This window comes from Epinephelus moara, chromosome 14 (genome assembly GCF_006386435.1).
Source record: "Epinephelus moara isolate mb chromosome 14, YSFRI_EMoa_1.0, whole genome shotgun sequence".
In the NCBI taxonomy this organism is placed as follows: domain Eukaryota; kingdom Metazoa; phylum Chordata; class Actinopteri; order Perciformes; family Serranidae; genus Epinephelus; species Epinephelus moara.
Window position 1 is genome coordinate 33,247,537 of NC_065519.1, and position 27,711 is coordinate 33,275,247.

The 27,711-nt window shown below is 40.5% G+C and overlaps 2 protein-coding genes across 5 annotated transcripts in view; one reads left to right on the forward strand and one right to left on the reverse strand.

Moving 5' to 3' along the window:
* Window positions 1–15,997, forward strand: part of ralgapa1 (Ral GTPase activating protein catalytic subunit alpha 1) — a 78,451-nt gene extending 62,454 nt beyond the window's left edge. For 3 of the 4 annotated variants that reach the window (XM_050062538.1, XM_050062542.1, XM_050062539.1), the window contains exons 44-45: window positions 5,822–5,946; window positions 12,611–15,997. In XM_050062538.1, coding sequence (XP_049918495.1) covers window positions 5,822–5,946; window positions 12,611–12,756 — 271 coding nt within the window. In that variant the 3' untranslated portion in view covers window positions 12,757–15,997. Of the gene's footprint in view, window positions 1–5,821; window positions 5,947–7,978; window positions 8,011–12,610 lie in introns of all 4 variants that reach the window. The other variant, XM_050062540.1, reaches the window with a different exon arrangement.
* LOC126401345 (insulinoma-associated protein 2) lies at window positions 14,473–20,032 on the reverse strand. The gene has a single exon (XM_050062544.1). It carries the CDS (start codon window positions 19,516–19,518, stop codon window positions 17,530–17,532), a length of 1,989 nt encoding a protein of 662 aa, XP_049918501.1. The 5' UTR covers window positions 19,519–20,032; the 3' UTR covers window positions 14,473–17,529.
* Between the last annotated feature and the right edge of the window lie 7,679 nt (window positions 20,033–27,711).

The window sequence follows — 27,711 nt, forward strand, 5'->3', positions numbered from 1 at the left end:
ACTTGTGTACGTGGCTGTACATTCTCTTCTGGGATCCTACCGGTCTATATTTACTACTGAGAACTTCTGTATGGACATTTTGAGATGTGTTCCAGACAGAGAGAGTCAGGATAGTAAATGAACAAATTTGGGAGTATGATATCATCTTGGATCTTCACAGGAATATTTCATAGTTATTCTAAAATGTTCCGACATTATTTGCATATGATTGTGGTTTTTCTGTTCCCTTCACTAAAGTCCTGCCCTTGTGAAAGCAATGCTATTTTTTTACCACTTTAAAAACTGAACTCTTGACTGTGTGTAGCAGCATGTTAAACTGTAGTTTGCATAGCAGCCTGTGCAGCTAGGAGATGTTATTTCTCTTATACCCTATTCAGAGCGACACAGTTGCTCAGTTTTGACCCTCATTGTCGATCTGAATGAGTAAACGTGCGTCATGCAGCCTTGTTAACAGGAATGAATCCACACGTACCATTTGAAATTACATTTTTAAATATCTGATTGGAATATGTGACATACCGAAAGTACTTTGTTTAACCAGATGGCCGTCTTTAGGGGGAGCCTGGAAATTTACATTTTTTCTTTTATGAAATGTCCTTTTCCCCCCCAGATGATTCAGTCACTGTAGATACATATGAAGACCTGAGCTGAGCTGTAGACACGTCATGTCAGTTCAAACAAACTTGGATGTTCTTTTATGAAAGACTGACACAGAAAAAGGTTTGACTTCACATTGTAAAATTCTAACTATTAAGATAAACATTTAAACAGCAAATGAACACAATATATATTGTTATTATATAAATGACAATTATATAAAAATATAGATAAACAGATTTTGATCCAAGGCTGTCATAAAAATGAGTGGGGTTGAATGCTCGCAGTAGCACCTATACATTCACATACATATATGCAGGATATACTCCATATTCTAGGAACAGACACAATCCTTCATACAAACATTGGCCCACATTCACACACACACACACACACACACACACACACACACACACATACACATACACATACACATACACATACACATACATCCCAGCGGTGGGCCCAGCTCCTAATGTGCTAACAAGCTCCCTTTCTCCTCCCCTCGCCTCCTCTCCTCCTCCAGTCTCCCTCAGTCTCAAGTGATCGCAGGAGTCGAACACCGCCACAATGAACTGCGCTGCGGGAGAGAGAGGGAGAGAAAAGGGCTGAAATGGAGAGAGAGAGAGTAAGAGCTGGAGAAGGCACGAACACTTCACTCTCTCCTCTCTTTTCAGCCACGAACAAGAAAATGAGTTTCTGACTCGATACAAAAGAGCCTTTTTATCCGCCCCCTCTCTCCTCTATCTTTCTCCTATCCGCCTTTCTCTGCTGTGCTTTCTCCTTTTTCTCCCTCACCAGCCTTTTTCCCTCTTCCTCCCCTTATAATTTTCCCTCTTTCTTTCCCTTTATCTCCCTGAAAGAGAGATGTTTTTCTGCTAATGACTTAATAAGACGAGCCATCTGAAATTCAATTACAGTAGATTTCATAGCGGCGACCGCTATTTGGATGGAGGGATGTATGAAGGCAGAGACGTGTGAATGCGATGCAGATCTATTTTCTCTGACCTCTCATTGGTTTCTACGTTTTGATAGTAATAATAATTTTTTGCACAGTATTATGAGCTGAACATGCATCTCATAAACTTATTTTCAGAGACTCTACACACCCATAGTTCTCCCACACAGGTGTTCTCACATTTTTTAGATCATTGTCAATATTGTGGTTTTGTCAAAAAAATTCCATTCTATTTTCTATATAGTGCACTATATTTACCCGTCTCTATTTTATATTAGTGTTCAAATTTTAAGTACTAAAATGTATCTTTTATATAGTGCCTATAGTCCTTTTTGGACTATACGTTGGAAATGAGAAAGAGTTACTTCTACCCCCATTTGCCCAGGCAGCACAATTTATACTGTTATCACAAGACTTTTTTCACAGAAGACTTGTAAAAGTAGGAAAAGCACAGGTGTTACTGTGTGACAGTGAGTCAGCAAGCACAATAACCAGGAGCCTGAAACTGAAGCAGCTAAATGGAATTCAGCCATCATCAATCTTATTTACACCTTTGCTTTTCTTATTGTGACATGTCAAAATGTCTTCAGTAAATAAGGTGCTCTGTTATTTGGTTGATAGAGTTTAGTGATACTGTGAAATTTCACCTACAGTAGCCTCAACCCATCTAATTACAAATGGGCTAGGCAGAAATCTGGAGAAGGCAAAAAAAAACAACGAAAAACTGCATGCAGCGCAGTCATGCAGCCCCTTCATGCCCCACTCTTGCTCTTGGTTTATCAGACCACAAATAAGACAAGAATTAGCTGTCAGCCACCCCACTGTCCCTCCAGCTTCACCTGGAGGAGAGCAGGTAGCGGCTCTGGGGGCATCCAGTGCAAACACACACACACACACACACACACACACACACACACACCCCAAATTGGGTCACAGCAGGCTGGTGCCAGTTGCAGCATTGGGTCTCACCTTCATCAGAGACGCAAAAGAATGTTTGCTGATCTGGTGGGGAGTCGGGCTGTCCGGCCCCACAGAGCTGGGGTTTGCGCTGGCTGGATTCGGGATGCTGTGGCTGCTTACTGGGGGTCCACCTTCTCTCAGCCAGGTGGTCTGTAGTGGCGCGGAGTGAGGCGATTTGATTTTCTGAGACAGAGCGAAGAGGAGGCTCAGAGATCTCATCTCTCAGTCCATTTGAATTACAATATGCTCAAAGTTTGATATGGGGTTTTTGCCCAATGATGGCAAAATAAAATTGCCTATCCCAGCTTTAACCAGAGTAATTGAAAACACGTGTGTAGATGTCAGGGCCTTTTATCATCCTACATATGAGTGTGATGTGATATCATCGCTGACATGAAAGTTTTGCATCAAGAGTGCATCCATCTCTCCCAATGCTGCCCCTTCGCAGCGGGGAGCTGGTGTTTGTGATACAGTGACATAATACCTCAGGCAGAGACCCACGCAGAGAGGAAGAAAGAGGGAGAGAGATATAAAGGAAGCAGACAGAGAACGAGTGAAGAGAAGTGAAGTGATGTTCCTGTAATTTATCTCAGCAGTAGTACCATGTCCGTGTGTTTATCTCTCCCTCTTTGCCTTGTTCTTTCTTTCAGTTTCCCCGCCTCTGTAGACTTCTTTCTTTCCCACCGGTGTCCTTTAAACCTTTTCACCTTTACAGAAATTACAGAATAGAGGTCTTTGATAAGGCGGCACATTTCTAAAAACCTGCAGATACAGTTTACGGATACTTTCCCCAGCTGTTCCTTCATTCAACCACACAATATTTACACATTATATAAAGATAATTATAAGCTGTTTGCAGGAATATATAGTTGCTATTGGTCCTAATTGCATTACACCCACACATCTCTCCCCCCCCCACCCACACACACACACACACACACACATACATTCATTCACCTGAGGTGGAAGTGCGATGCAGGGGAGAGGGAAGCAGGAAAAGGCAAACGGTGAGATCACAGAGAGACTTGATGTGAGAGACTCTGGCTTGACGCTCTGTGTGTGACTGCTGCTCTTCTCTCAGCTCTCTCCAGGAGACATACACACACACTCACTCACACACCGCATCATGTTGTTGCTTAAATATCCTCCTTCCCGTCTCACCCGCTGTCCTCTCCTTTCACCTCCTCTGTGACTTGCTACAAGATTCTCACCCTTCCTCCTTTTCACCCTTGCCATTTCCTGCCTGTCTTTTTACAAGTTATCATCCTCCCTCGGCATCTCTCTGTCTTTGCACCTCTAGCCTCCATCCCTACCTCACTCCCACCTCCATTCCCTCGCTGATTAGTTTCCATTAATTTCTTTGTCTTTGTCAGTATAATTTGAGCAAGTGAAGCATTTTTGAAATGAGAACTGCTATTTTTAGATTTTAAAGTCCACTAAGTTCCTGCGAAATCAAGTATGTTTTATTTCAGTAAAATGTAAGACAGACTGCTTCATCTGTCCAAAGTTTATTTAAGTTTTCTTCCTCTCTGCTTTGCCAGCGTTTTCCTCTCATCCCCCTCATCCCCATCTCTACCCTCCTCCTCTCTCTTAAATTCTGCCAGCGCAGTCTGTCCCTCCACTTTAAAGGAGCCATATTGTTGTTATTATCATTGTCTCTAACTGGATCAGTTACCATTAGACCTGAATCTTTCTCCTTCTGAGGCCCATAGACCTGCTCTCTAACCCAATAGAAAACCCATGGGAACTATTACAGATGGCCGACCCATTCACAACGCACTCGCACACACACACACACGCACACGCACACAGAGGTATAAACACACAGATTTCATTCTGAAGATTCATTGGGTTAATCCCATTACACACTCAAACAGGGGCACATGCACTTACACACACACATTGTGCCTGTTCACAACCACTCTTATCAAATACACACACACACACACACACACACACACACACACACACACATTGCTCTCATTGAAAATCCTTGGTTATTGGAGCTCACTGAGCAAATGGTAATACTATTGGGAGATGATAGGACTGAGTTGTGTGTGTGTGTGTGTGTGTGTCCAAGAGACTATAACGGCTGCATATGGCTGTCATTATGGTTGGATGTATGAGCAGGACTAAGGAAGAGAGGGTAAATGTCATTCTATCAATGAGGTTATCTCTAATAGATGGACAGTTGAAGTCCTGGTTTCCATTTACTCCGCTCTCTGCTGAATCCCTGTGCCTCTCTCTTTGAATTCATTGCTGAAGGCTGTAATAGCAGCTGATAAAAGGGCTTTGGTTTCTTTTTTTTTGTCTTTTTTTTCTTTTTTTTTTGTTTTGGCTGCAGCATTCTCAGTAGATTCACATGGTGTTTTTATCTGAAAAATGTTGCATACTCATTTAATTATTTTTTATTTTATTCTTTTTTGTCTGTTCATTTTCTTTTATATTTGCTCTGTTTACTCTGTTGAATTCTTTTTTCTTTTTTTTCAGTTTACTTTTTATTTTGTCACTTTTTATTTTTTGCTCTTTTCTAGTGATTTTCTTCTTTTAACCTTCAGATTGTTTTTATTTAGAAACAAAGTAACCCTACAACACTTACTAGGGGTACCCCAGAAATTTCTTATTCCGCTTGCATACATTTGGTAGATGAACAAGACACAGAAGAAGCAACTTGAAGTAATTAAAGTGTAAATATATCACATTGTTTTCCTGAAATATTTAGTTAAAGCTTTCTTTTTCATATGTGCGGATTAAACCTGTAATGAACTGACGGTCTGTAGATAGATGGATGGATGTGCAGATTAATGAAAGATAAATTAATCTAGGAAAATTTCATTTAAACAATACCAAATGAGTAAAATATTCTCCCTAAAGCACTTCAGTGATTTAGTTGTTACTTGAAGGTGTGGCAGTTTGGGAAACAGATTGAAAAAAGAATGGCATGAATCTGTGCAGTGACTTTTACTTCCTAGCATGGGTCACGTTCCTAAAACACTGCATCCTACATTTCCCATAATGCATCGAGATAGCCTTTGATGAAACCCTCCCTGCCTAGTGAACACCCATGTCTTTTAAATTCAACACCTCCGGTTTGTAACACAGACTTTGCATTATTGTCCCCAAGCCTAAACTGAGATAACACTGATGACATCGCTATGACATCACCAGGGTTATTTTGTCAGACTCAACAAAGCTCCAAAGATTTTATTACCACCTCCAATTCTACTTTATTCTAGTTTTATCTTCTCGTTCCTTTCATGTGCATCTATGTCTTCTTTTTTGTTTGACCTTGACCTTTGACCTCAGCTATGAGGAACGAGCCCGATACCTAGAAACTATCGTACAGCACCACCAGGAGCCAACCACATTTGAGGATTACGCAGCTCGAGTGTACAGTCCTGCTCCCTGCACACACCTGCCCTCTGACTCAGGTAAGACACCTTTTGCTCTGTGAAATCCAGTAACCAGATAAATATTATACAACAACAGCACCTGTCAATCAAAACCTTGATGGTAGGCTTTGAGAGAACTGGTCATTAATTTTCCAACAAAGCTAAACTAAACAACAAGCAATGTACCGCTGTGGAAGGGGCTGCAACAAAACCTATTTTAGCCACCTAAAAAAGTGCCACCTGAACAAAATCAGCAACAGTTTATGTGTCAGCTATATTTAGAATATTTTTACTGCTTTACCTCGCTGTCAGACAGAGATTTCTGGTGGGGAACTGAACCCAGTACATCACTCTCTTCAAAGCCAGACTTCATTGAGAAAAACATTTATTCAATATTGCTGAACACAGGAGCTGCTGGTGGACCACTGCCCTGATCAGGTAGTTTGTTTGTGTTTTTGTGTGACTTTGGTGTTTTAAAGGGTTAGTTTTGCCTCACCAAAGTGACACAAAAATACAAACAAACGAACTGATCAAGGCAGCAGTAGACCAGAACCTCCCGTGTTCAGCAGGCTAAAATCAAAATTGCTTCTCTAAACTAGGGGCTTGCCGGCCAATATCTATTGTAGGTAAAACACTGACTATGGATAAGTTCCCCATACAACCCCACTTCAAAAGACCTAAACTGTCCCTTTAATTCTCCAGTGATTTACTCTAAAGAAATGTGAAGATTTCATCCAAAGAACAAATGCAAGTTAACTATACTACTTTTGTTCAGTTTAAAGCACTGTGCAATAATACTGGATTGCAAATGACCAACTCTCCAGCATCTCTCTGTGCACACACACATACTGGCAGCACACAGTCTGATTCACAGTCTTGTATCTGCTGAGTTCTGTTTTCTGTCCAAAGCTGTGATCAGCCTTCTTCTGTCTCCAGAGCATCTCTGAGGAATTAGCTGACATCTGATCAGCCGTAGAGATGCCAGGCATGCACATGGGAGTTTTATTCTACTGTATGACTCTCATATGTATCCTGTTAAGTATATTAGAAAGATACTGATCATTTTTGTCTGTAATGTGTCTGTTTAAGTGTAATTTTAAATTGTGTGTCCCAAATGTAATCGAGTTATTTGCAGTAATTTAATTTTGCAGCTAAACCACACATTTTCTTTACAAAGAGGAAGCAACAAAGACGACAACTGTGACGTAGACCAACTTACTTATCAGTGTATCAGTTTGTAGGAATATAGTGACTTGATGTATAACTTTGTTTCTTCACTGATCAAGCAGAGGTGTGACTGTGTGTTCGTCTAAATATGTGTGTAATTGATCACTTTTGTTTTCCTTGTCCAACTGCTTTTCCTCTCACCAGCTATTGTGTCAAAAATATTAATAATTGTACAATAATAATAATCAACCTGCTTTGAGGCTGAATAACATTAAACACAACCCGTGATTTAGAATTTTCTATGGTACCGAAATCCCCTGTCAGAAGTAGTACGTTTCTCTTTATTGGGTAGTCAGTGTGTTGTTCAGCCCCAAATGTCATTTCAGAACACAGGATTTACATGTTTGTCGGCTAATGAGATATTAGGGCTACATATTTCTCACACATTTCTAGCCACTCAGTTCAGTACTTGCACATCTAAATTTGCCTGATATTTCAGTCCTAATGTGTATATCATGTCGAATCTTCAGAATTCATTTTGTGTTTTTGACTAAATTCGGACAGTATAATAATCCTGTGCTCTGAAATAAACCTTGCTCAAATTACTACACCCCCCTCCATCTCTCTCTCTGTCTCTCTCTACCTCTCTCTACCTCTCTATCTCCCCCTCCCTCTCCTGACATTAACTTACAGGTTCCCCTCCCTTAACAGCACAATGATCAACCATTCTTCTCTCTTTCTTTTTTCTTCTTCTTTAATTTCACCTATTTTGTTCATTTTTTGTTTGTTTTTCAAAAAACAAATTCTGTTTCATTTTGTTTAATTTTTCCCCTTTTTTTTTTTTTTTTTTTTTGTTTGTTTGTTTGTTTCTTCTTCCTTTTCTTTTTGTCCCCCCCTCCTTTAGATCGTAATGTCTCACTTGCCTATAGCTAAAAGGTAAGCCTGGACACATGATTGACTCGCCCCGTTGTGATTGGCTCTTGCTACTGACATTTCAACCTAACCTACGCTCTCCTCTGATTTCTCCACCATGTTGTGTTTTCTCAAATTTTCTCTGTTTTCTCCTCTGTGTTTTCCACAGTTTAAGCAGGTCTGCATGTGTTGGTAGTTATATTTAAAAGGAAATGTCATTTTCAGCTCGTCTGTGCATGTAGTTTGAGTATGGTTTGAGAGTTACTAGTCAAAAGATATTTATTTATTGAGCTCAAAAATGAGCAGTTTCATTATGTAACTTTTTATCCTGAAGCACAGTGGGTATAGTATTAGTACCCTCCTTCTCCCACTTGGTTTACAAAGTTTATGTCCCAGCTTTTTTCTTAATTGTCACCGTTTCACTTTGATAACAGGCACACAAAGATTGGACCTGTTGGATGGGTCTGAATCTGCCTTACTTTAAAAATGCATTAAATGATAAAGCAGTGTGATAACTTTACCTCATCAGGTTGTTAGGGTGAACAGGTTAGCAAACTGCTGCTTATTTGCATATCTGTGGTGTATTCCAGAAAACATGTGTCATGGCAACTCTGAGTTGGTTAACCCTGAGATGAGGGAACTCTTTTTTTCTGTTCAGAAAGAGAGGTAACTTAAACTCGGTCCGTATCGAAGCACATTAATTAGCAGAGGTTTACTGTGTGTGAGAATCAAAATCTTGGTTAGATATTAGTTTGTTACTCAGGATGACTGTTTTAAGTTACCACTTTTATGTGCTGTCAGTTGTTTCTTTGAACAGCAGTTTTTGCCCTCACATTCAAATATTACACAACATTAAGGGGCCCTCAGCTCAGAATCAAACCTTTGCATGTCCTTCTTTTGTGACACTGAAGACAGGTGCAAGTTTGTCAGAGCAGGTCCATAAAAATGTTATTTGCTCATAATGTGTCATTTCAGTTTAAATTGTAAAAGTCTGCATGACACTTTAGATTCTCTATTCTCTATCAGTCGTGGTGTGTTTGGTCGCACAGATGGAACATAATTCCTGTAATATTGGACATTATATATGCATATTTCTGAGTGAGCAGGATGGTGGTGCTGCTGCAAAATTTGAACGTGAGTTTTTTAAATAGACTGCTTATAGTCTGAACGTGTTGTAGAGGTGTTTAATTTAAAATGTTAAAATTTACTACATTTGTTCAAGTAGCTGAAATAAAGCCACTGAATGCTCCACTGCAGCCTATTACTCTACTCAAGTGTAAATCAGCAACCACATTATTACTGGATCCAGTTACAGTCATGTCTCTATGTCTTTGATTTATATATTTTTTAAATCTTCAACCATGTTTTTTATCTTTGTCACCATAAGACTACGGCTGAACAAATATATTTAACATGTAATGTAGCGTATGGTCTTAATAATTAATTAATGGACAGCACTGAGTAAAGCTTTATTGTTTTAACTTACTGACACTTTCCTCGCTCTGACACAGGCTCTTGAAAACTACATGACAAATTTGTCATAATCCTGCCGAGGTGCAGCGGGGGAGCTCGTAATTCCAATTTTTAATATCTCTACAACCACTGGATTGAAATGGTGGCTCTGTCTTTAATTTACCTGTTGCCATGGTGAATCGTAGTATCGGAGCTCCACTGATGATGGCTTTTTTTTCACTCAGAATTAACATACTCTGAGTTAATCGAACAAACTCTGATCAGTTTTCCATCTCAGAGTTCATCAACTCAGAGTTTGTTAAACCTGCTTTCTGGAATAGACCCCTGGAAGAGCAGCATGAGCATTCATTTGGAGTCATGTTTGTGTCCACCTGATGAATGCAATGCATCAATATTCACTCTCCTTTAGCTCCGTTTCGGTCTCCACCAACTCCTGAGAGAAATATTTTTCTCTGAAGCTGCTAAATACGTCACTGTGTTCACCAGATAGTCACTAACTTTGTCTGCCTGCTACATCTGGAAACAACACCACAGTTTATTTAACACCATATCTGACTTTTGGTCTTTAAGCACTAGATCTTCTTCATACCAAACTACACTCAGTGGCACCAAGAAAGTGAGATGTCCTTTTTATAACGATGTGAGATTTCTGCTCTTTCGTCTGTTCACTCACTCTGTGGTTTTCCTGTTTGCTCTGTTAACCTGCGACGTTGCACTGACCTGGTGAAACTTTACCTCTAACCTTTTGTATGCTCCTCTCTTCCTGGTTTTGAAATGATGTAGCACTGTGTGCACACACACACACACACACACAAACACATTGAATGTGTAACTTCAAACTAACGTTTAACTTTTATTTCTTCTTCAGTAGAGTTGTTTGTATTGTTGCATCTGAAATAAGTAATGTAGTGGGTGGGATAAGCAAAACACAGATAATGTAGTTTCTGTATCATCACATGTGGACATGTTGTGTGCAGTGTTTATGTTGTCAGTCTGTTTGTGTCTGTGAAGTCTTTCCATTCTGTCTGTTCAGTGTTTTGAGTTGTTTTTCTCTTCATGTGCAACTTATTCTTTGTTCTTATTCATTTTTTTCTTTTTGCTTTCTTTTCTCTGACCATACCTTCATCATTCTCCTAAACTGCTCCTTTGTCCTCTCCTCTTTTTATACCTTCTTTTTTTCTCCTTTCTCCACTCTTTCTTGTCTGTTTTATTTTCTCCCCTTTCCCTATATTTTGTCTCTCCTCCTTTTTGGTATTTATTTCTTTCCTGTGCTCCCCTTGCTTCCCTTTACCCATCTCTTTTTTAATGGCCCTCTTCTCCTTTACTTTTGTTTGCTTTTGTTTATTTTCCTCTCTTCTCTCATGCTCTCCTCTCTTCTCCTCTCCTCTCCTCTCCTCTCCTCTCCTTTCCTTTCCTTTCCTTTCCTTTCCTTTCCTTTCCTTTCCTCTCCTCTCCTCTCCTCTCCTCCACCACTTTAGAGGAGCATAGTGTTTTGTATATGATGGTCCCTAAACCACTAGACAGCTTTAACCTGCTCAGGGTGAAGGGGAAGGGTCTGACGCAGAAGGTCCTTCATGCTAGCTGTGAATGGTATGCTATATAGATAGAAATTCACTCTAGTCCTTCTACCTCATGCACTTTATCACCATCTTTTGACCAAGTGCTCACATAAGCTCAGTAGCTAATATAAACTGTAAAGTCAGACAGGTGTCTCCTTTTTAAAATACATGTGATGCATGATAATTTTGTGAAGCATTTTTAACCTGATTATTTAACCCTATTGTATCAACAGTGTTTTATTTGACATTTGTCAAGAGTGCAGGTTCAAAATTCCAATCTACTTTTGCAGCCAGTTAGTGATCATCACTACTACAGCAGGTTTTAATTTAAAGGTACAGTTAATTTTTCCTCTTACCTGTAGTGCTGTTTATCGATCTTGACCGTTTTGGGGTGAGTTGCCAAGTGTTGGAGATATCGGCTAGAGATGTCTGCCTTTTCTCCAACATAATGGGACTAGATGGCACTCAGCTTGTGGTGCTCAAAGCACCAAGAAAATACATTTGAAAAACTCAACAGCAATGTCTCTTTCCAGAAATCGTGATCCTGTTACTCAAGATAATCCACAGACCTTGTGAGCAGTTTCATGTAGGAACTATTTTCTTTCTTCCGAATCACACCAGCCAAACTTATCACTACACAGAAGGAAGTGTGCATCTACTCATAGACAAGAGGCGTCCTCCCCGGCTGAGCTGTAAGGTTAGGTGGTTAGCTGATACAGTTGGTGTGGGTAGAAAGAAAATCCTACATGAAACTGGTCACAACAAGGTCTGTAAATTATCTTAAGTAACCATGTCATGATTTCTGGAAAGAGACATTGCTGTTGAGTTTTTAAAATGTATTTTTTTTTTGGGGGGGGGGGGGGGGGGGGGGGCATTTAGTTCCATTAAAAACTGAACCGACACCAGTCATAGCCAATGCGAGCTTCAGGCTCTAGTGAAGAATTAGTGGATATTTGNGGGGGGGCCATCTAGTTCCATTAAAAACTGAACCGACACCAGTCATAGCCAATGCGAGCTTCAGGCTCTAGTGAAGAATTAGTGGATATTTGTTTGTGGATAGGCAGTGTCAGTACATTGTCTAACCTAAATCCACCAAAATATAGCAAAAGGCAGGTGTTAAATATTTAGTGTCAAAACAAATTAATTGATGTAGATTTTTATTACACGTATAGTCCCAGAGGCCCTCACAGGGAAGAAACATCTTAGAAACAGAAAATCTCTTTTCCTGGGACATAAGCAAGCTGAGGGGTGTTAGGGATTTAAAATGAACCCAGTATAGATTACAAATAGAGCTTGTTCATTACCTGTTTTTCTAGTCTGTCTGTCTGTCTGTCTGTGTCCGTTATTCTGTCGTGTGTGTGTGTGTGTGTCCATCATTCTGTCTGTCCTGCCTGTGTGACTGTAGGAGTTTGTGCAGTCTGGCTCAGTAGAATATCATGGGGCGTGATGTAATTTTCTTATTGTCCCCTTTTTTCAATCACTTATTTGCCTCCTCCCTCGTCTCCTTTATCCCTCCCTCCCTCCCCCATCAATCCATCCTCTTCACTTGCCCCTTCACCCCATGCCTTCCCTCTCCTCCTCCTCCTCCTCAGGCTCCTGCCTAGAGATTCTTCGGGGAGAAAGTCCGGCTCTTGGGGAGGCCGGGAGCGACTCTGCGTCCCCCATGTCTCCTCGGACTAGCAAGAGCCGCATGTCGATGAAGCTGCGGCGCTCCTCTGGATCGGCCAATAAGACTTAAACTGTAACAACATTACACAGCCCAGTCCGAACAGATCGAGCAAAAGTGTTTCTCCAGAGGAAATTTGGTCTGCAGTTGTACTTAAAAGTACCAAAAATGAATCATGACACGCATGTAAATTAACAGCTGTGGGGAATTCACATATATATTCCTTTCCAATAGGGAAAATGATGGGTGATGTTCTCATGAATGAGCGTAACCGTCATGGGGTGTCAGTAGAATCTGCCTCGGCAGAACGCTTTGTCACACAGTTGTGTGTTGTGTCTCAAAAACACATGTAATAGTATTCTGTGGACTATATTACACTGTCCGTTTATTTGAAAATTGCTCACAGCTGCTGAATTTATCCTTGGCTTTGCTCTGAAAACCTCAGAACCCAGTGCTGCAGCATGCTGATCTTTGTTACAGTAGAAACAGCTGAACAAGTGCAGCCTGAGCAGTGCAGTATTACTTCATTATAATCTGTGCCATGTTAGAAATCGCACAACGCCAGTGTAACCGGGACTGTTAAAAGCTTACGTGTGCCACATTATACACTGTTATTTTCTTTTTTGTTTTTGTTTTTGTTTCGGAGAGCACATTCAATGAGATCAACCTGCCGAACAAAGAGGAATAAGACAGCAGAGGTCGGACGTTGCTATGGGGAATCTGTATATTTGTACTATAGTTGGTCCATGTGTGTACAGACAGAATCATGAGTTTTGATATAAAAAGAATGAATTCTGAATGAGTGCACCGGTAGTGTTGCATGGAGAAAGCAAGATAAAAGTCTATTTTTGCTCTCAGTACACAATTAGGCCTGTAATAAAAATAAAGGCAGGGGTCAGTTTCTATTCAGTCCTCATAAAATGTAAATAGAAACTCATTCATTTGGTAACAATAAAACAAAAACTTAAGTCGTGGATGGGCAGCGCTCTCAAGCCAAAAATGTTCTGTGTTGAAATCCAGAAGAAAATCCCCTCTTTGAACTTGTGGGACTGAGAGCTGACCCTTGGAGCGAGGCGATGTGAGAATCAGTGTTAAAGTAAAGATGGAGTGACTGGTCGTCTGATAAAGGAGAGAAAAGCACTTTCTCCAAAATTAATAAGAGAAACAGATCAAAGAAGAAGCACTTGTTACGTTAAGTTTTTTTTTTGTGTGCTCATGCTGTAAAATGTGGACAAGCACTGATGTTCATTCAATTTATTGTCGGGTTTTTTTCCCTTTTTTTAATTGACTGTAAAATATGTTTTGACCCGAACAAGAATGTTGCTGTATTTTTAAGTTCAGTGTCGCTCTGTCATCTGATGCAATGGAACCACAGCTTTTCTTCCTTTGTTCCTTTGACTATATATTCTGTATATCTATACATGTATGAGTATAAATATATATATACAGTAGATATATGAATATCTATAAGGATGTGTACAGTGTGAGGAGGCTTGTTGTGTATATACTGTAATGTGAGAATAGCTGCCAAAGCCAAACTGTGGTTTAACTTGAGACCACATATTCACTTATAATGGGTTGACACTACAAGATTTTATGCTTTTTTTCCTTTTCATAACCAGTTTGCACTTCATTCTCTAGGAATCTAAAGGTAATTTCATTTTAGTGCTCTTCTATACTGTCGATGTGCGTAACCTTGGTACCACAGTCTGATTGGGTAAGTCTTAGGCCATCATTTTCCTCACTTTTCATTGTTGACATACTGCTAAACGAGTCTGTTATGGCAGGTTTAGTTGTGGACTGATATTGATAATTAATTTTCACCACCTTGGTGGTGGTGGAAGGATGAAAGACAAAGTGTATAAAAGAGAAATGCTGTAGAAACAAGGCCAAAGAAGAAGAGAAAGGAGATTCATCGCCTAGAAATGAAATAGGAATGGTTTTGTGCTGCTTCTCTTTTTTTTTCTTATCTTTTTTTTTTAAACTCCGCTCTTATATTTAGACTCATCCCCAGTTCCAGTTCTGGATGGAGGGGATCCGCGTGTTATCACACTCCAGAAAATTTAACACTACCATTTGTGTATTTAACTTCCTCATTTCAGCACTCCATCAGCTCAGCTCAAATAAAACTGACAGGATTTCAGATTGGCTTACATCATTCATGTACTTCAGGTTTTTTCTTTATAAATGGTCACAGCTGTGGTTCTCCAGGGTTTGTCAGGATTGAACGATTTTCCGTTTGTTTTACATGCTGGCTTGTTTGCCACGTTTCTCCATGAATTCCTTTTCTCCATGGCCTGACTCCTGGTAAAGGAAACATACATATATATAAGATCTTTATTTGAAAATATAGATCTGAGTTAAAGGTTTTGCATTATGCTTCACTGCTTGGAGAAAATGTATTCACAACTGTATTTTCTGTTACTGTTTGATTTTTGATTTCAGCCATAGATTCTCTGTAGAGAGAAAAGGGATTATTAAACCTTTTTTTTACCCCTCTGTGGGGTTGAAATTGTTACAGATTTGCCAGTGTAATATGAGGTCAAATTCACATTGTGTTACTTTGTGTGTGAATATTTGAAGTCAGCTGAGATTTGAGTTGTCCCTTTAAATTATTGCTGTTACAATTATTATTAATGCTGAGGCTAAAGCACCATTGATTGGTTGCGACACGTGGTCTCGTAGCCCCACGGCACTCTGGGACTGATCTGTACATGCTGTATGTAGACCACCTGCATGTCACCGACTGTGTCTCAATTGGCCTGGTTTAATCCTGTAAACACTCTGACAACCTGAACCTGTTTACACCACATCCTGAACTCTGCCCCAGTACCTTACACTCCTTTATACTGTTAGGATTAAAATACCAGTGACTCCACAAAATCACTGGAGTCGTGATGGTGTTTTTATAGCCCCATGATTGGCAGCAACCAAAATACACAGAAACCCTCCATTAACCGCAGAAATGTCCCTTCATATATAAAAATTGTAACTTCTGTGTCTGTGACAATGGACACTCTGAGCGTGAGGGCTGTGATGCATACAGGTTTAGCCGTTGTCCAGATGTTAGTTTGGAGACAACGCTGATGTATGTAACTACTGACTGTACATACTGCATGACTCCAGTCCAGTACTAACTGCATGTGTTATGGAACAGCTGTATCACAACACACACGTGCACGCTCGCACACATACTCCTCAAACTATGTTACTGTCAGACCTGTAGTATGTAAACGTGTAATGTCTCTTTTGGACACAGAGAGCGTGGATGTGCGATGATGGAATTTGACAATAAATGATTCGTACCACTTGACTGAAGGATCCATTCATATATTTGTGTGTGTGTGTACGCACCACCTTTAAAACCACATTAATAAGTCAAGGGGCAGGACGTTGATCGTACTGTATTAACATTTATTGACAATAATTTAGAATAAATTTCACATTCAACCTCAAACATATCAAAATAGTATTGTATAGGCTTCATAGAACCACAGTTACATTTTTAGCATCATGAAGGCATTTAGCAAATATTCCAACAGTTATATATAATCAGTAAAGACGAAAGACATTTTCTTTTACAAGCAGTACTAACATTAAATGTTCCATTTCTGTATGAAAATATTTTATAGCTGAGAACTTTACTGGCACATTTATTTTACTATAAAAAGGCATATTATGGTCTGTCTGATTATTTTCTTCTTTTTTTTTTTATTGTTCACTGTACATGAAATAGTCTTTGAAATATTGTTAGGACATTGATTCCGTCTCCAGTTCTTGGGGTGAGGAAGGGCACTTTCTAAATGTAATTACAAGTCACTACATATTACACCAGTCAGTAATGTGACACAGACTCCACCTGGGCTTCAGTGTAATCTGATTACTTTGCAACAGAAAAATGTTGACATAGTGTTTAAATGTCTGCCTCATGTAGAGAGACTTGTGTTGATCATTGCTTCAGTATAATCAGATCAAATTTGTACCCTCTTACTCTTAGTCATGATCAAAATGCCATTTCTGTCAAACTTAAGTTGTCCCATTCTCTCAAATGTTCACCAACAGTTGAGTTACTGTGATTAAATGTCAAATCATTTACAGAGAGCTTAAGCTGAAAAGAGATAGCATCATCTGTGCCAATACAGATCAGGACAAATATTCTCTTTATGAGAATAAAAAATGTAGAAACTGTGTGACTTCAGATTGCATTACTGACTTTAATCTCTGCATCAACGACCTAAATACTGATAAGATGTAAGATGTGTTTTGATTTTAGGATTTCGACAGAAGCCCTTTTATGGGTCACTTTAATTTCCCGTCATGTTAAAATTTCTGTCTTAATAATAATCATGTTATTAAACTGAACAAACTGCGGGAGATTACAGAAGCCATCTGTGTTTGCGAACATGGTGTCAGTAGCCTGGTCAGGGGTTGTGGTTCATTTGTAGGCTACAAGTTTCAGTAGTTCTGTTAGTTTCAGCACCACGGACAGTTCCAGTTTAACTGTCAGCACTTTCAGCATCACAGAAAACTTTTGTTAACTCTTGCTTTTGGTTCATCTTATCAGTTTTATGACCATGGAAAACGTCTGCAACCTTCTAGTGTCATAAGTGGGCCTTTGTGAGACATTTTTACTGACCTTTAAACCAAAGGCATAGTGCTCTTTGACCACAACTGACACACACAGCCCTCAGAGAACCATGACTGAGATAAATGTTGTCTTCAGTGTGGATGAAAACAGCTAAAAGCCACATTTAACATGTTCCCTGTTATGACAACCAGTGACTGATTATTTTTCCAAATTATGTTGTTTGGCTTGTTTGAGTGTGTCTGTGTCTCGTGCGCGTTTTACGGTCGCACCGTCATCTGCAGCAGCATCACCTGCCGGCTTTCGGTAGGATGAGATTTGTTGATGTGTCTTGCGAGCCCCGGGGAGCTGAAGAATGTGGACGGACAATGCTTGCACGTGTAGATCTGCTGCTGCTCGCACTCCCCGGCGCCGCTCTCGTCTCCCTGCGAGTGGAACACGTCTGGTCTGAGTCCTCCTCCCAATGTTCCCGCCAGTAACTCGTCCCTCATCGCGTGCCACAGACGGTGCTTGTCTCTGATTTCAACTGACGGGAAGCGCGCGCCGCACAGGTGACAGAGGAACACCTGGCTCTGTCCTCCACCGGTCTCGCGTGCCTGGCCATAAGACGATGGGGGCGGGGACCCTCGCGCTGTCATCTCGTGCGCGGCAAGGTGTTTCCTCAGGTAAGCCTGCCGGCGGAACTTCTTCCCACAGTACCGGCACTCGTACACTTCCTCCTCCGGTAAAGACTGGACAAACGGTAAGGGAGGATGAGGAAGTGACGGCCGCTGCTGCTGCGGCAGCTCCGCGCGCTCGTCTGGGTTGCCGTTTAGTAGAAGGAGGCTCGAGGGTGGACTGTCCGCCGCTCTCACCTGCTGCTGCAGCTCCAGACAGCTCTCAACCGGGTTCCGGTAATGAAGCGAGGAGTCATAGTGCGGAGGTGCGAGGCTGTCGCTGTCGGGGCTGTCACGAGACCGAGCGTGGAGCAGCAGCAGGGACGGCTCGCGCCTGATGCGGGAGCTGTCCAGCACTCCGTGGTGCTGATTAGTGTTAATACGCAGCAGCTCGTTCTCTTTGCCCTCCATCTCTACTGGCTGCCTCTCGTGCTGAAGGAGCCCTCGTGCCTCTTTTAACGGCTGGCTCTTGTTTGTCGGAGTCTCTCCTGCTTGGCTGTTTACCGGACGAGGTTTGTGCCAGCGGCGGTGAGATGCCAAGTTGGCGGGACAGCTGAAGACTTTGTCGCACTCGGGACAGCGGTACTCCACGCGCACTATGCGGGAGCACTTGTGCTGCGCGAGGGAGAAAGGGTCGGGGTACTCCTCTTTACAAAGTTGGCAGATGAACTCTCCCAGCGGCTGGTTCCCGGTGGGCGCAGTGGACTTCTCCCGCTGTCTCCTCAGCTCGGGACTTTCCTTCTTGATCCGCAAACCCAAAACTGGCGAGGTGGTGACTTCATCCTCGAAGTTCAGTTTCCGGTTCACTTTGGGTTTCTTTGACGGGTTTCCTACGGACTGTTTGTTGTGTCTGTTGCTGTTCAAGCGTTGGTCCTGCTCGAGGAACGAGCGTTTCCTCGCTGCGTGATGCTGCTCCTGGTTCATCAGTGTCAGCGGCGGGAACAAGTGCGCGTGACCCATACTCTGCTCGTATTTGTCACTGGGACCGTAGGACGGCGCGTGGCGGCTGCTGCTTGCGAGGAGCCTCTCGATAGAAGCGGACACCGAGGTCGGCGTGGAGCTCACCAGGAATGGAAGCTCCGACACTGTAGATGATGTCAGGCACTGACTGGGGAACAGCGGCTGCTTCTCTCCTTCCTCATGGTGTTCCAGAAGTCGCGTGCCGACCGGTTTAACGGGGCTGCAAGACTCAGTTACGGTCAAGTCGCGTGGTGGTAGTGGAGGAGGAGGGAGGAAGCAGGAGAAATCACTATCAGGAGTCAAAACGTCCACCTCGCTCACCTGCTCCTCGGTCTCCGGTAATTGCGCGCGCCGGTCCGCCTCTGCCTCCAGCGCAGACTCCACGTGCGGGCTCCAAGCCTCTCTGACACCGGCGGAGTCTTCGCGGGACACCGGGAGTAGTCCATCTGCCCGTTCAAAGGAGAAAACATTCAACCCGCCTTTCTCCTTCCCGGCCTCCGGTTTTGTCGCCTCAAAGTTCTCACAGTTGCTCCTGTCACCGTCAGACGGTACCGGTTTGTTGTTAGTGTTACTTCGTGAGCGGTATGACGCCGCACATCGCCGGTTTCTCTTCACCAAGAATCCTCGAGGCATGGTGATGATGACGATGATGCTCGGCGCGTGGCACCACCAGGCGGAAAGAAAACAACTCTTGTCTCGAGCCCACTTTCAAGTAGAGCTTTGAAGTGGCGGAGAGAGAGAGAGGGAGGGAGAAAGAGAGGGAGAGGCGCGCGCAGGTGTGATGTGTGCACGAGATACAGAGACACAACAGTGTCCGTGGTGCGCGTGCTTGTGTCGATCCACCAGTCTCTCTGTCTCTCGCACACACACATTACAGACTTGAATGAGTTTTCGTGCAGTGCCAGTGCCGCCATAATTATAGGCTTATTAGTAGGCTAATTAGTGTTATTTAACTTATTTAAATTCAACTATCACAGGCCTACCTACATTTGGGAACAAAGAGGAACAATGACTAATGACTGGAGGTGTTATTTGGCCTAGTCACTGTGATTCATTTCTAAAGGAGATTCGGTTCAGTTTAACTCCCAAAATGACTTCAGAATTATATACTGTATGTCTGTAAGAGCAACTACAAGGTCAAATGTGCACTCACCTTCATCTGGAATTATGAAGTCCAATGAGACTTTTCTAGTCAAATTTTTAGCTATTAACCCATGATGATGCTATGTATGAGAGTTCAACATTTGGTGCTTCATGGGATACACTATATACGACAGCACACACACACACACACACACACACACACACACACACACACACACACACACAGAATCAAATGCTCAAAATGTCTCCCCAATACACCCTATTGATTAAAAAAGAAAAAAGAAAAAAAAATGCTGTCCATTCACATGCAACTATGCACTATTGTCTGAAAAAAAATCATTAGCAAACGTGATAATCACAAGTAAACTAAACAAGTTGGTATTATTATTACTACTGGTCCTAGTTTTACAGTGTAAAACTAGGACCAGTGTGTACAGTGTGATTGGTCTTATTTCAAACTATTTGTTTAATTGAATAGTTTATAGGGTTTTTAATCTATATATGTAATGGAGAAAAAACATATTGTTTTGTAATAGATTGCTGTTGACCATTTTACCCCCCAACAAAGAGAAAGAAATTAAAACCATGACTGAGATGGTTTACCATTTCGAGGTCATATATAGCACATGGCACCATATTCAGTTTATGTAAGTTCTTCTTTGAATGCAAGTGTATTTCCAAAGTGGCAATCTGAAATACTTGCAAGGGCCAGTTTCCAACACATTTGTGGAGGGCAAGCATTCCTCAGTGCCCCCCATCCATTGGGCCCCAGTGCAGCCACGCTACCTGTACTGTTTATATTTACGCCCCTGTCAGGTGGTGAACCCCAGCAGAGGCATTGTTCAACTGCTGTGTGGAGGTACAATCACTCAAACACCATACTGTCTATCTTCTTGAGTGTTAAAGTGTTGCTCAATAATGTTGCATTGTATTTGTGATTAATGTAGACAGTGGTAACTTTCATTTATTGCATATGCATATAGTAGCTTTACCTTATAGCTGTACTTGCTTATATGATAAATAACATAATAGGAAATAAGTTTTCAAATTTACCCCCAGCAGATTTGGTCCCCCCAGATGTTGATTCCTTGCATTGTATAAATTATAATTTATGTAAGTTTATAGGTTTATATGGCTTTTGTCATTGCTCTTACTGTTGTTAGTCTCTGAGTCATGTCCTGTCACACTGTGGTCTAACTGGGTCCTCTTGAAATACAGTGCTTACTTTTCTGAGAACTGTAGTTTATTAGTGTCATATTTTCCATATACTGTATGGAGATAAGTAGTTTGTCATCTCAGTTTTACATTAAACCACTAAAGTATTATTGTAATTGGTTCCATTATTCACAATGATTCTACTCGTTTAATTGTTCCACTCAGTAAAAATTGTCTTTTTTGCAGCATTTAGCCATAGTATAGTTTTGTATGGCTTGCTGGAGTATGAAATAACATATTACTTTTAATTGTTCCCACGTTAATGATGATCTTTTCCTCTTATTTGTGGGAGATGGTGGACTGTCACCTGTCACTGATGAACATGTTAACCTACACTATGTTCAAGAGGAAAACCTGATCAGATGTGTGTGTTGGAGTCAGTGTAGGCCGATATTTAGAAATAGTAAAACCCATGGGAACACAGATACAGATCATATCTTTTAAAGAGTACTAATGACCGTTTCTATCCTGCTGAAGTGTCTGATTATCTGTGTCTTTGTTGGTGGTGGTGGGAATACCTCAGGTAAAGCTTTCCCTCTGCGTGTGTGTGTGTTCACATGGCGTTATCTCCCCAACAGAATGACAGTGCAGTGAAAGAGTGAAGAATACGGAGGGAGATGGTGATCTGTGTGTGTGTGTGTGTGTGTGTGTGTGTGTGTGTGTGTGTGTGTGTGTGTTGGGACCATTCACACTCGTCCTCCCACTAGAAGCTGCTCTGGCTGATAAGAGATCGGAGGGAGATTCATCTATCCATCCATCCGTCCTCTCCCCCCGGGCTTGGCCGGCCCCACCGTGCAGGCCAGGCGGTCTATAGCCCGGCCAGTGGGCTCAGCCAGCCGGCGTCGCTCCCTGGAAATCAATCAAGGCGGATGAGCGTGAGAACAAGCTTGAGGGTCGGGCTGCTGGCTTGATGAGGGCCGCCTGGGGAATAGAAATGAGATGGGTGGTGAGTCCAACACTAAAAACTAATTAAGCACCAAGCTTTCTAGGTTTTATGGTTGTTTTCACTGTAATTGTGAGCTGCTAATGTCTTCCGCAGAGAGGGAACCTTTACACAGGTTCAGCCTGTATTGATCTGACTGAAACAGTAAACATGTGAGTGACTGAGGCCCGAGTCAGTTTAATGTCAATAATTTCACCCCACATTTTATTGTATGGAAATCCGCTTTGTCTCAAAAAGGAAGAAATAGACTATGTTAGGAATTACTAAAATTTAAAAAAAAGTGTTAATGGTGAATCAAAACAAGAGAAATTAATTCAAAATTCTAATTTTTCTCTCTTGTCTCATCATTTTAGATTGCTCTCCCATAAATTTGACCTAGGCAAAATTGTGATTTACTTTACATTAGGCTACTTAGTTAATCATAATTTTGACATTCTCTGACTTAACCTGGTGCATAGGCCTACTTCAAAATGATGATGTATCACACCAACATCTATAGGCCTATTATTATTAGTATTATATTTGTGATTGATAACCAAGACAAAAGAGTGGATTGGGACACAGATCTCTGGCATGAGGTTAAAATAATAAAACCCCATACTGTAAAACTTAAATTAGTAGCCTATTTGCTTAAATCTCTGAACTCAACAGGCTTATATTAAGACATCTGTATGGGACATGTCTTTAATTCCTGCTCAGCAAAGATGGGAAATACAATAAAATTGTTTATTTGAAGTATAAAAATTAGGCTTCGGATAACACATTAATTATGAGTCATTCACTTGATCTATAGCTCTGACAGACAACACATCAGAGACAGAGTGAGTTATGGCACTGTAGGATTATGGCACCCGGCATACTGACACAACATCACTTTATCCTGTTAAAACAATACTCACAGCTTAGATTCATTTTTATGAAAAACCCTTTAGATTATTTTGATCAGAGGACCCTAATGGACTAATTGAATCTGAACAACTTACCTGGTAATTGAGGACACATGAGGTAGCCAACAACTTGCTTTTATACATCCGAAGAACTTCTAATAAAATAATGAACTGCTTGGCAACCAGAGCAGGCTTCTGACTGAGACAGATGTTTATTTGTCAAAATGTGTAGCCAAACCAGGCTAGTCAAAGGGACTGGACGTTTCTTTGGGACTTGGTTTGTAATTGAAGTTTTATGGTATTTTAGAATAAAAATTGCAGGCTGGTGTAAGGAGGGACAGGAAAGAGCAGGCAGCTCTCAGTAGTTTAAAAACAGGGTAAATGTTCTCAGTCAGTGTCCTGAAAAATATGGATCCACAGACAGTCTGAGAAGGCTGTTGGCTGGAGGACACATGAAGTGTGTGTGTGTGTGTGTGTGTGTGTGTGTGTGTGTGTGTGTGTGGTTTGCATCGCATCAGAGGGCAGTGAGGTGGATAATCCTCCAGACTGCTGAAAATGACTCTATTGATTTGTGCTCCTCAGTCACAAGCCTTTAAGTACTGCAGCATTATACAGCTGAGCTATTTGTGTTTACATAGAGTTTACATCTTAACTGATGGGAACTGTGTTTGTACAGAGCCAAATATCTGATAGAAAAATAAGGAAAACAGTTAAATTGAGACATTTCACTGGTTCTCACCTAATTAGAAGTCTGGAATAGTTTTAGGACTCCAGTTAACGTTATAGTAACATTAGAGAGAGGTTTAATTTAGTGTCAAGTGTCAAATTTCCATCAGCTTGTTCATCAGCTTTTATGTGACGAGGTAATAAACACAGAAATCATCCATGAGGCCCTGTCAGTTCATTGCTCCTCTGCACCATGCTCAGGCTTCATCATAGTGAGAGAGAGAGATAAATCTTTGGTGTGTAGGCTCAGTAGTGTGACAATTGAGCTCAATAAAGCAATCATCTGTCGCCATCTAGTGGCACAGATTCCAAGGACCAAAAAATGATTGCTTGAAGCTGCTTTGTTGGCTTGTGTAACTAACTGTTTAATTCACTTTGGAAATAGTATTTTGACAAAACAAATCCAGCTCAAGATCATCTCAATAGCGGTCAACTGTACATAATCATATTCATCAGAAGATGGACTGTAGGGCACTCTGGGTACAACCAACAAGTTACTGTCTGAAGACCGCAGAGGTCAGATGGGGGTGAGCAGGCCAAAAACACTGAGGAGCTGAGTTATGTAGTGCCTTAAAAACCAGTTCTCTGTTGAATGGGAAGCCAGTGAAGTGATTTAAGTATTGGAGTAACGTAATGATGAACTACAGCAGCTGAACTCTGTGTGAGTTGTAGTTTTCTTGTTAACTGTTTTGATAATCCAGTAAAAAGAGCACTGCAGTAATATAATCTGTGCAAAATGAACACATAAACCAGTTTCTCAGCATCGGTTTATGATATAATTTTTTTTAACTTTCGATATATTTCCCAGGTGATGAAAATATATTCTTGTGATATGTATGTTATTTTCAAAATTATGTCAGCATCCAGGATGACACCCAGGTTTCAGACCTGCTCATTGACCTCTAGGTGGCGTGATAGAAAGTATGACATTATTTCCTGGTCCTGTTTTTAGGGCCAACAAGAAGGATTTTCGTTTTGTTCATGTTTAGCTCTAAGTAGTTTTGTGAACATCCAATAGTCTGTGTCCGTAGTGCATTTTTTGAGGGTGTCAGTATAAGGTCATTGGGATAAAGAGAGATATAAAGCTGTGTGCTGTCTGCATATGAATGATAGGATATGTTATCATTCTTAATAATATTACTATGTGGGATCCTGTAACACCCAATAATGTAATCATTTCCTGAAAATGTAATAAAATGCCCTAACTCATATTGTAATAACATTTTTACCTATAATGTGATATTTCATTTTCAGTTTGATCTCTCCAAAATTATTACATCATCAGTTTTTTAAAAAAATGACCCACCTGAAGGGTATTACATTATTGGTGAAACTGTGTTTACAATATCAGTTACAACAGTTTTATTGGTCATTGGTACATTGGTCAAGTTATGACATTATCTGGTGTTATTATTACATTTTAGATCAGATTATGTGAAGATTTTATTACATTGTTAGGTAATTTTACATTTTCAGGGAAGTATTACATTGTTGGGTGTTACATGGACTTTTAGCTTTTTTTTTAAATTCATCTCACATGGACAAAAGGTCCTAAAAGTGCAATAGATGAAGTCACAGCAGCTACTAACCTTGACCTGATGATATGGCTGATAGCTCTGAAAAAAGCTTGATTGAGTGCTAAAAAGGATGAAAATAGTACCGAAAAATACAAATTAGATAAAATAAAAATAAAATATGTATACACTATATACAGTTTTTACTAATACAAATATTGTATATATTGTATGCACAGGACAACTGAAATACACACATGGTGACAGCAGCCCTCTGACTCCACCTGCTGACTGAAACCTTGTCTGCAGAGTAAAAAAGTTGCCTCCACTCATTATTTCTTCCCCTCTGACCCACCCTGGTGCTGCTGGTCTGTCATTCTCCCTGACAGTGTTACTTTGAGTCTGGGTGGCCTTGTTTGGTGTCTTTGCACCCAGTGACAAACCCAACCATTCTCCAGGAGATGAACATTTGATTCCAGTAGTCTGTTGTTCACTACAGCACCAAATAACAGGAAACCTGAGTTGTGACTCTGTTTGGAATCAGCACAATTTGCACAATCTATTCTTACTTTTTCTTTTCAACAAAGTGCTGTAAGATAGAAAACAGTAAAAAGGGAAGTCTGGCCCGCTGACTGCATAAACCCCCCACAGCTTATTAAAGCAGACTCGCGAAATCCAGGAACATCAACAAATGAGTTAACAACACTACTGCAAGTAATCACAACTAAGCTGTGCACTATTTTAGAGTTTGCTATTTAAATTCTCTCAAGCAAGTTGAACATTTTAACTGCACTTGTTGCAACTGCTGGAACAGTTACCAACCAACATTTCACACAAAGTTGAAAATCAAATATTTTGCTTTCCATAAAAAGTTAGTTCAGTTGATGATCAAGTAAATCCAGATAAAATACATGTTAAAGCAACATAACTGAGATGTATCTATTTTTCTTTTACTACAACATTTGGAAAAATATTTTAAAGCAGAAAAGTCTCTGACTCAAATCAAACTTTATCCCAGAATCTTTATTTTTGTATCCCCACATAAAATGTTAAATGTAGCCTTCATAAATCTTTATGACAGATTATAAACACTGGTTAAAGAAGCATTCAGATATTTTACTTAAGTATATTCAGCAATACTACAATATAATATGCTTTTAGAAGTAACAAATCTGCATTCTTACTTTACTTACGGAAGTAAAAGTGCATAAGTATTAACAGCAAAATTAACTATTTAATCAATTAAATCAAAAGTAAAATTACTAACGCCCCTTTCAGTGTTCACTACATTATTCTATGCATTTTACTGATGAGTCTCATTATAAATCAGCTACTGTGTGAATGGTGTTTTCATGCCGTAGTTGATGGAGGCAGTTTAAATTTGTTGGTAGTTTAATCTTATATAAATTGATCATTTTGTATGTAAAACCTGAGTCACTGTCACAATTGAGTGAATAGTTTCATCTGAAATGTAATTATTAAAGTAACATACAAGGGAAATACTCAAATAAAGAACTAGTGCCGTAAAAAGTACAGTGCTAGAGTGAGTGTACTTAGTTACATTTCACAAGTGATAATAAAAATCAAACCTAATTTTGAAATAAATTTCAAATACATAGGATACATTGTGGCTGCTGCTCTGCTCTTTTGTGCAGAATACACTATAGAATATTTTCTCCTGTTAATGGTGCCATTTTGAATGCTTGCCTGTTTGAAGTACAGATGTATACTGAGGAAGTGAACTGAAACGAAAGTAAACATTTATGCCACATGCCTGTAAAATCCTCCTGTAAATGCTGCAGAGTGTCTGCCAGACAAGTAGTCAGTCTGCAGTTCAGCGAAGGAAGCGGCAAGTGTAGTGAAAGGGAAGCAGGTAGAGAAACAGGTGAAACAGTGAAGCCCCACAATGCTTCAGAATTCAAAAGGGGCTTTTGTGTCTCTGTCATGGTTTTGGTCTCCGCACAGTCATAAGGTCAGAATGTGATTTGATGAGTCATCGCTCACTTTGACCCTTCACCATAATGTAATTTTACTGTTTGTGGCAGATTTAGTGATTCATGATGAGTCATTGTGTGTTGTACATGTCTGTTCATGTCCAGAATACCCAGGGATTCCCATGACACACACACTCACACCCAAAAGTGCACAGATACTGCACATGCAGGTATGCATACAGTCAGTTATATAACAAAAGCTATTCTTCTACAGCATATTCAATAGGAATGCTGTAGCTCACATTGTGAAGCTAAAGCTTTCATTTTAAAAATTTGGGTCCAACATTTCAATTTCAGTTTCCACTATACATATAGAAAACACATTTGTTCTTATATTGACCTTTTGTCTGTATGGTTGCTATTATACAAAATAATTGAACCACCAGGCAACTTCAAAAGAACTCACTGCGTGGTTTGAATTTCAATTTTGTTTTCAACTGATA

What these genes read in the sequence shown, in the direction of transcription:
- LOC126401345 (XM_050062544.1), bottom strand. Translation starts at nt 19,518, where the DNA reads ATGCCTCGAGGATTCTTGGTGAAGAGAAACCGGCGATGTGCGGCGTCA.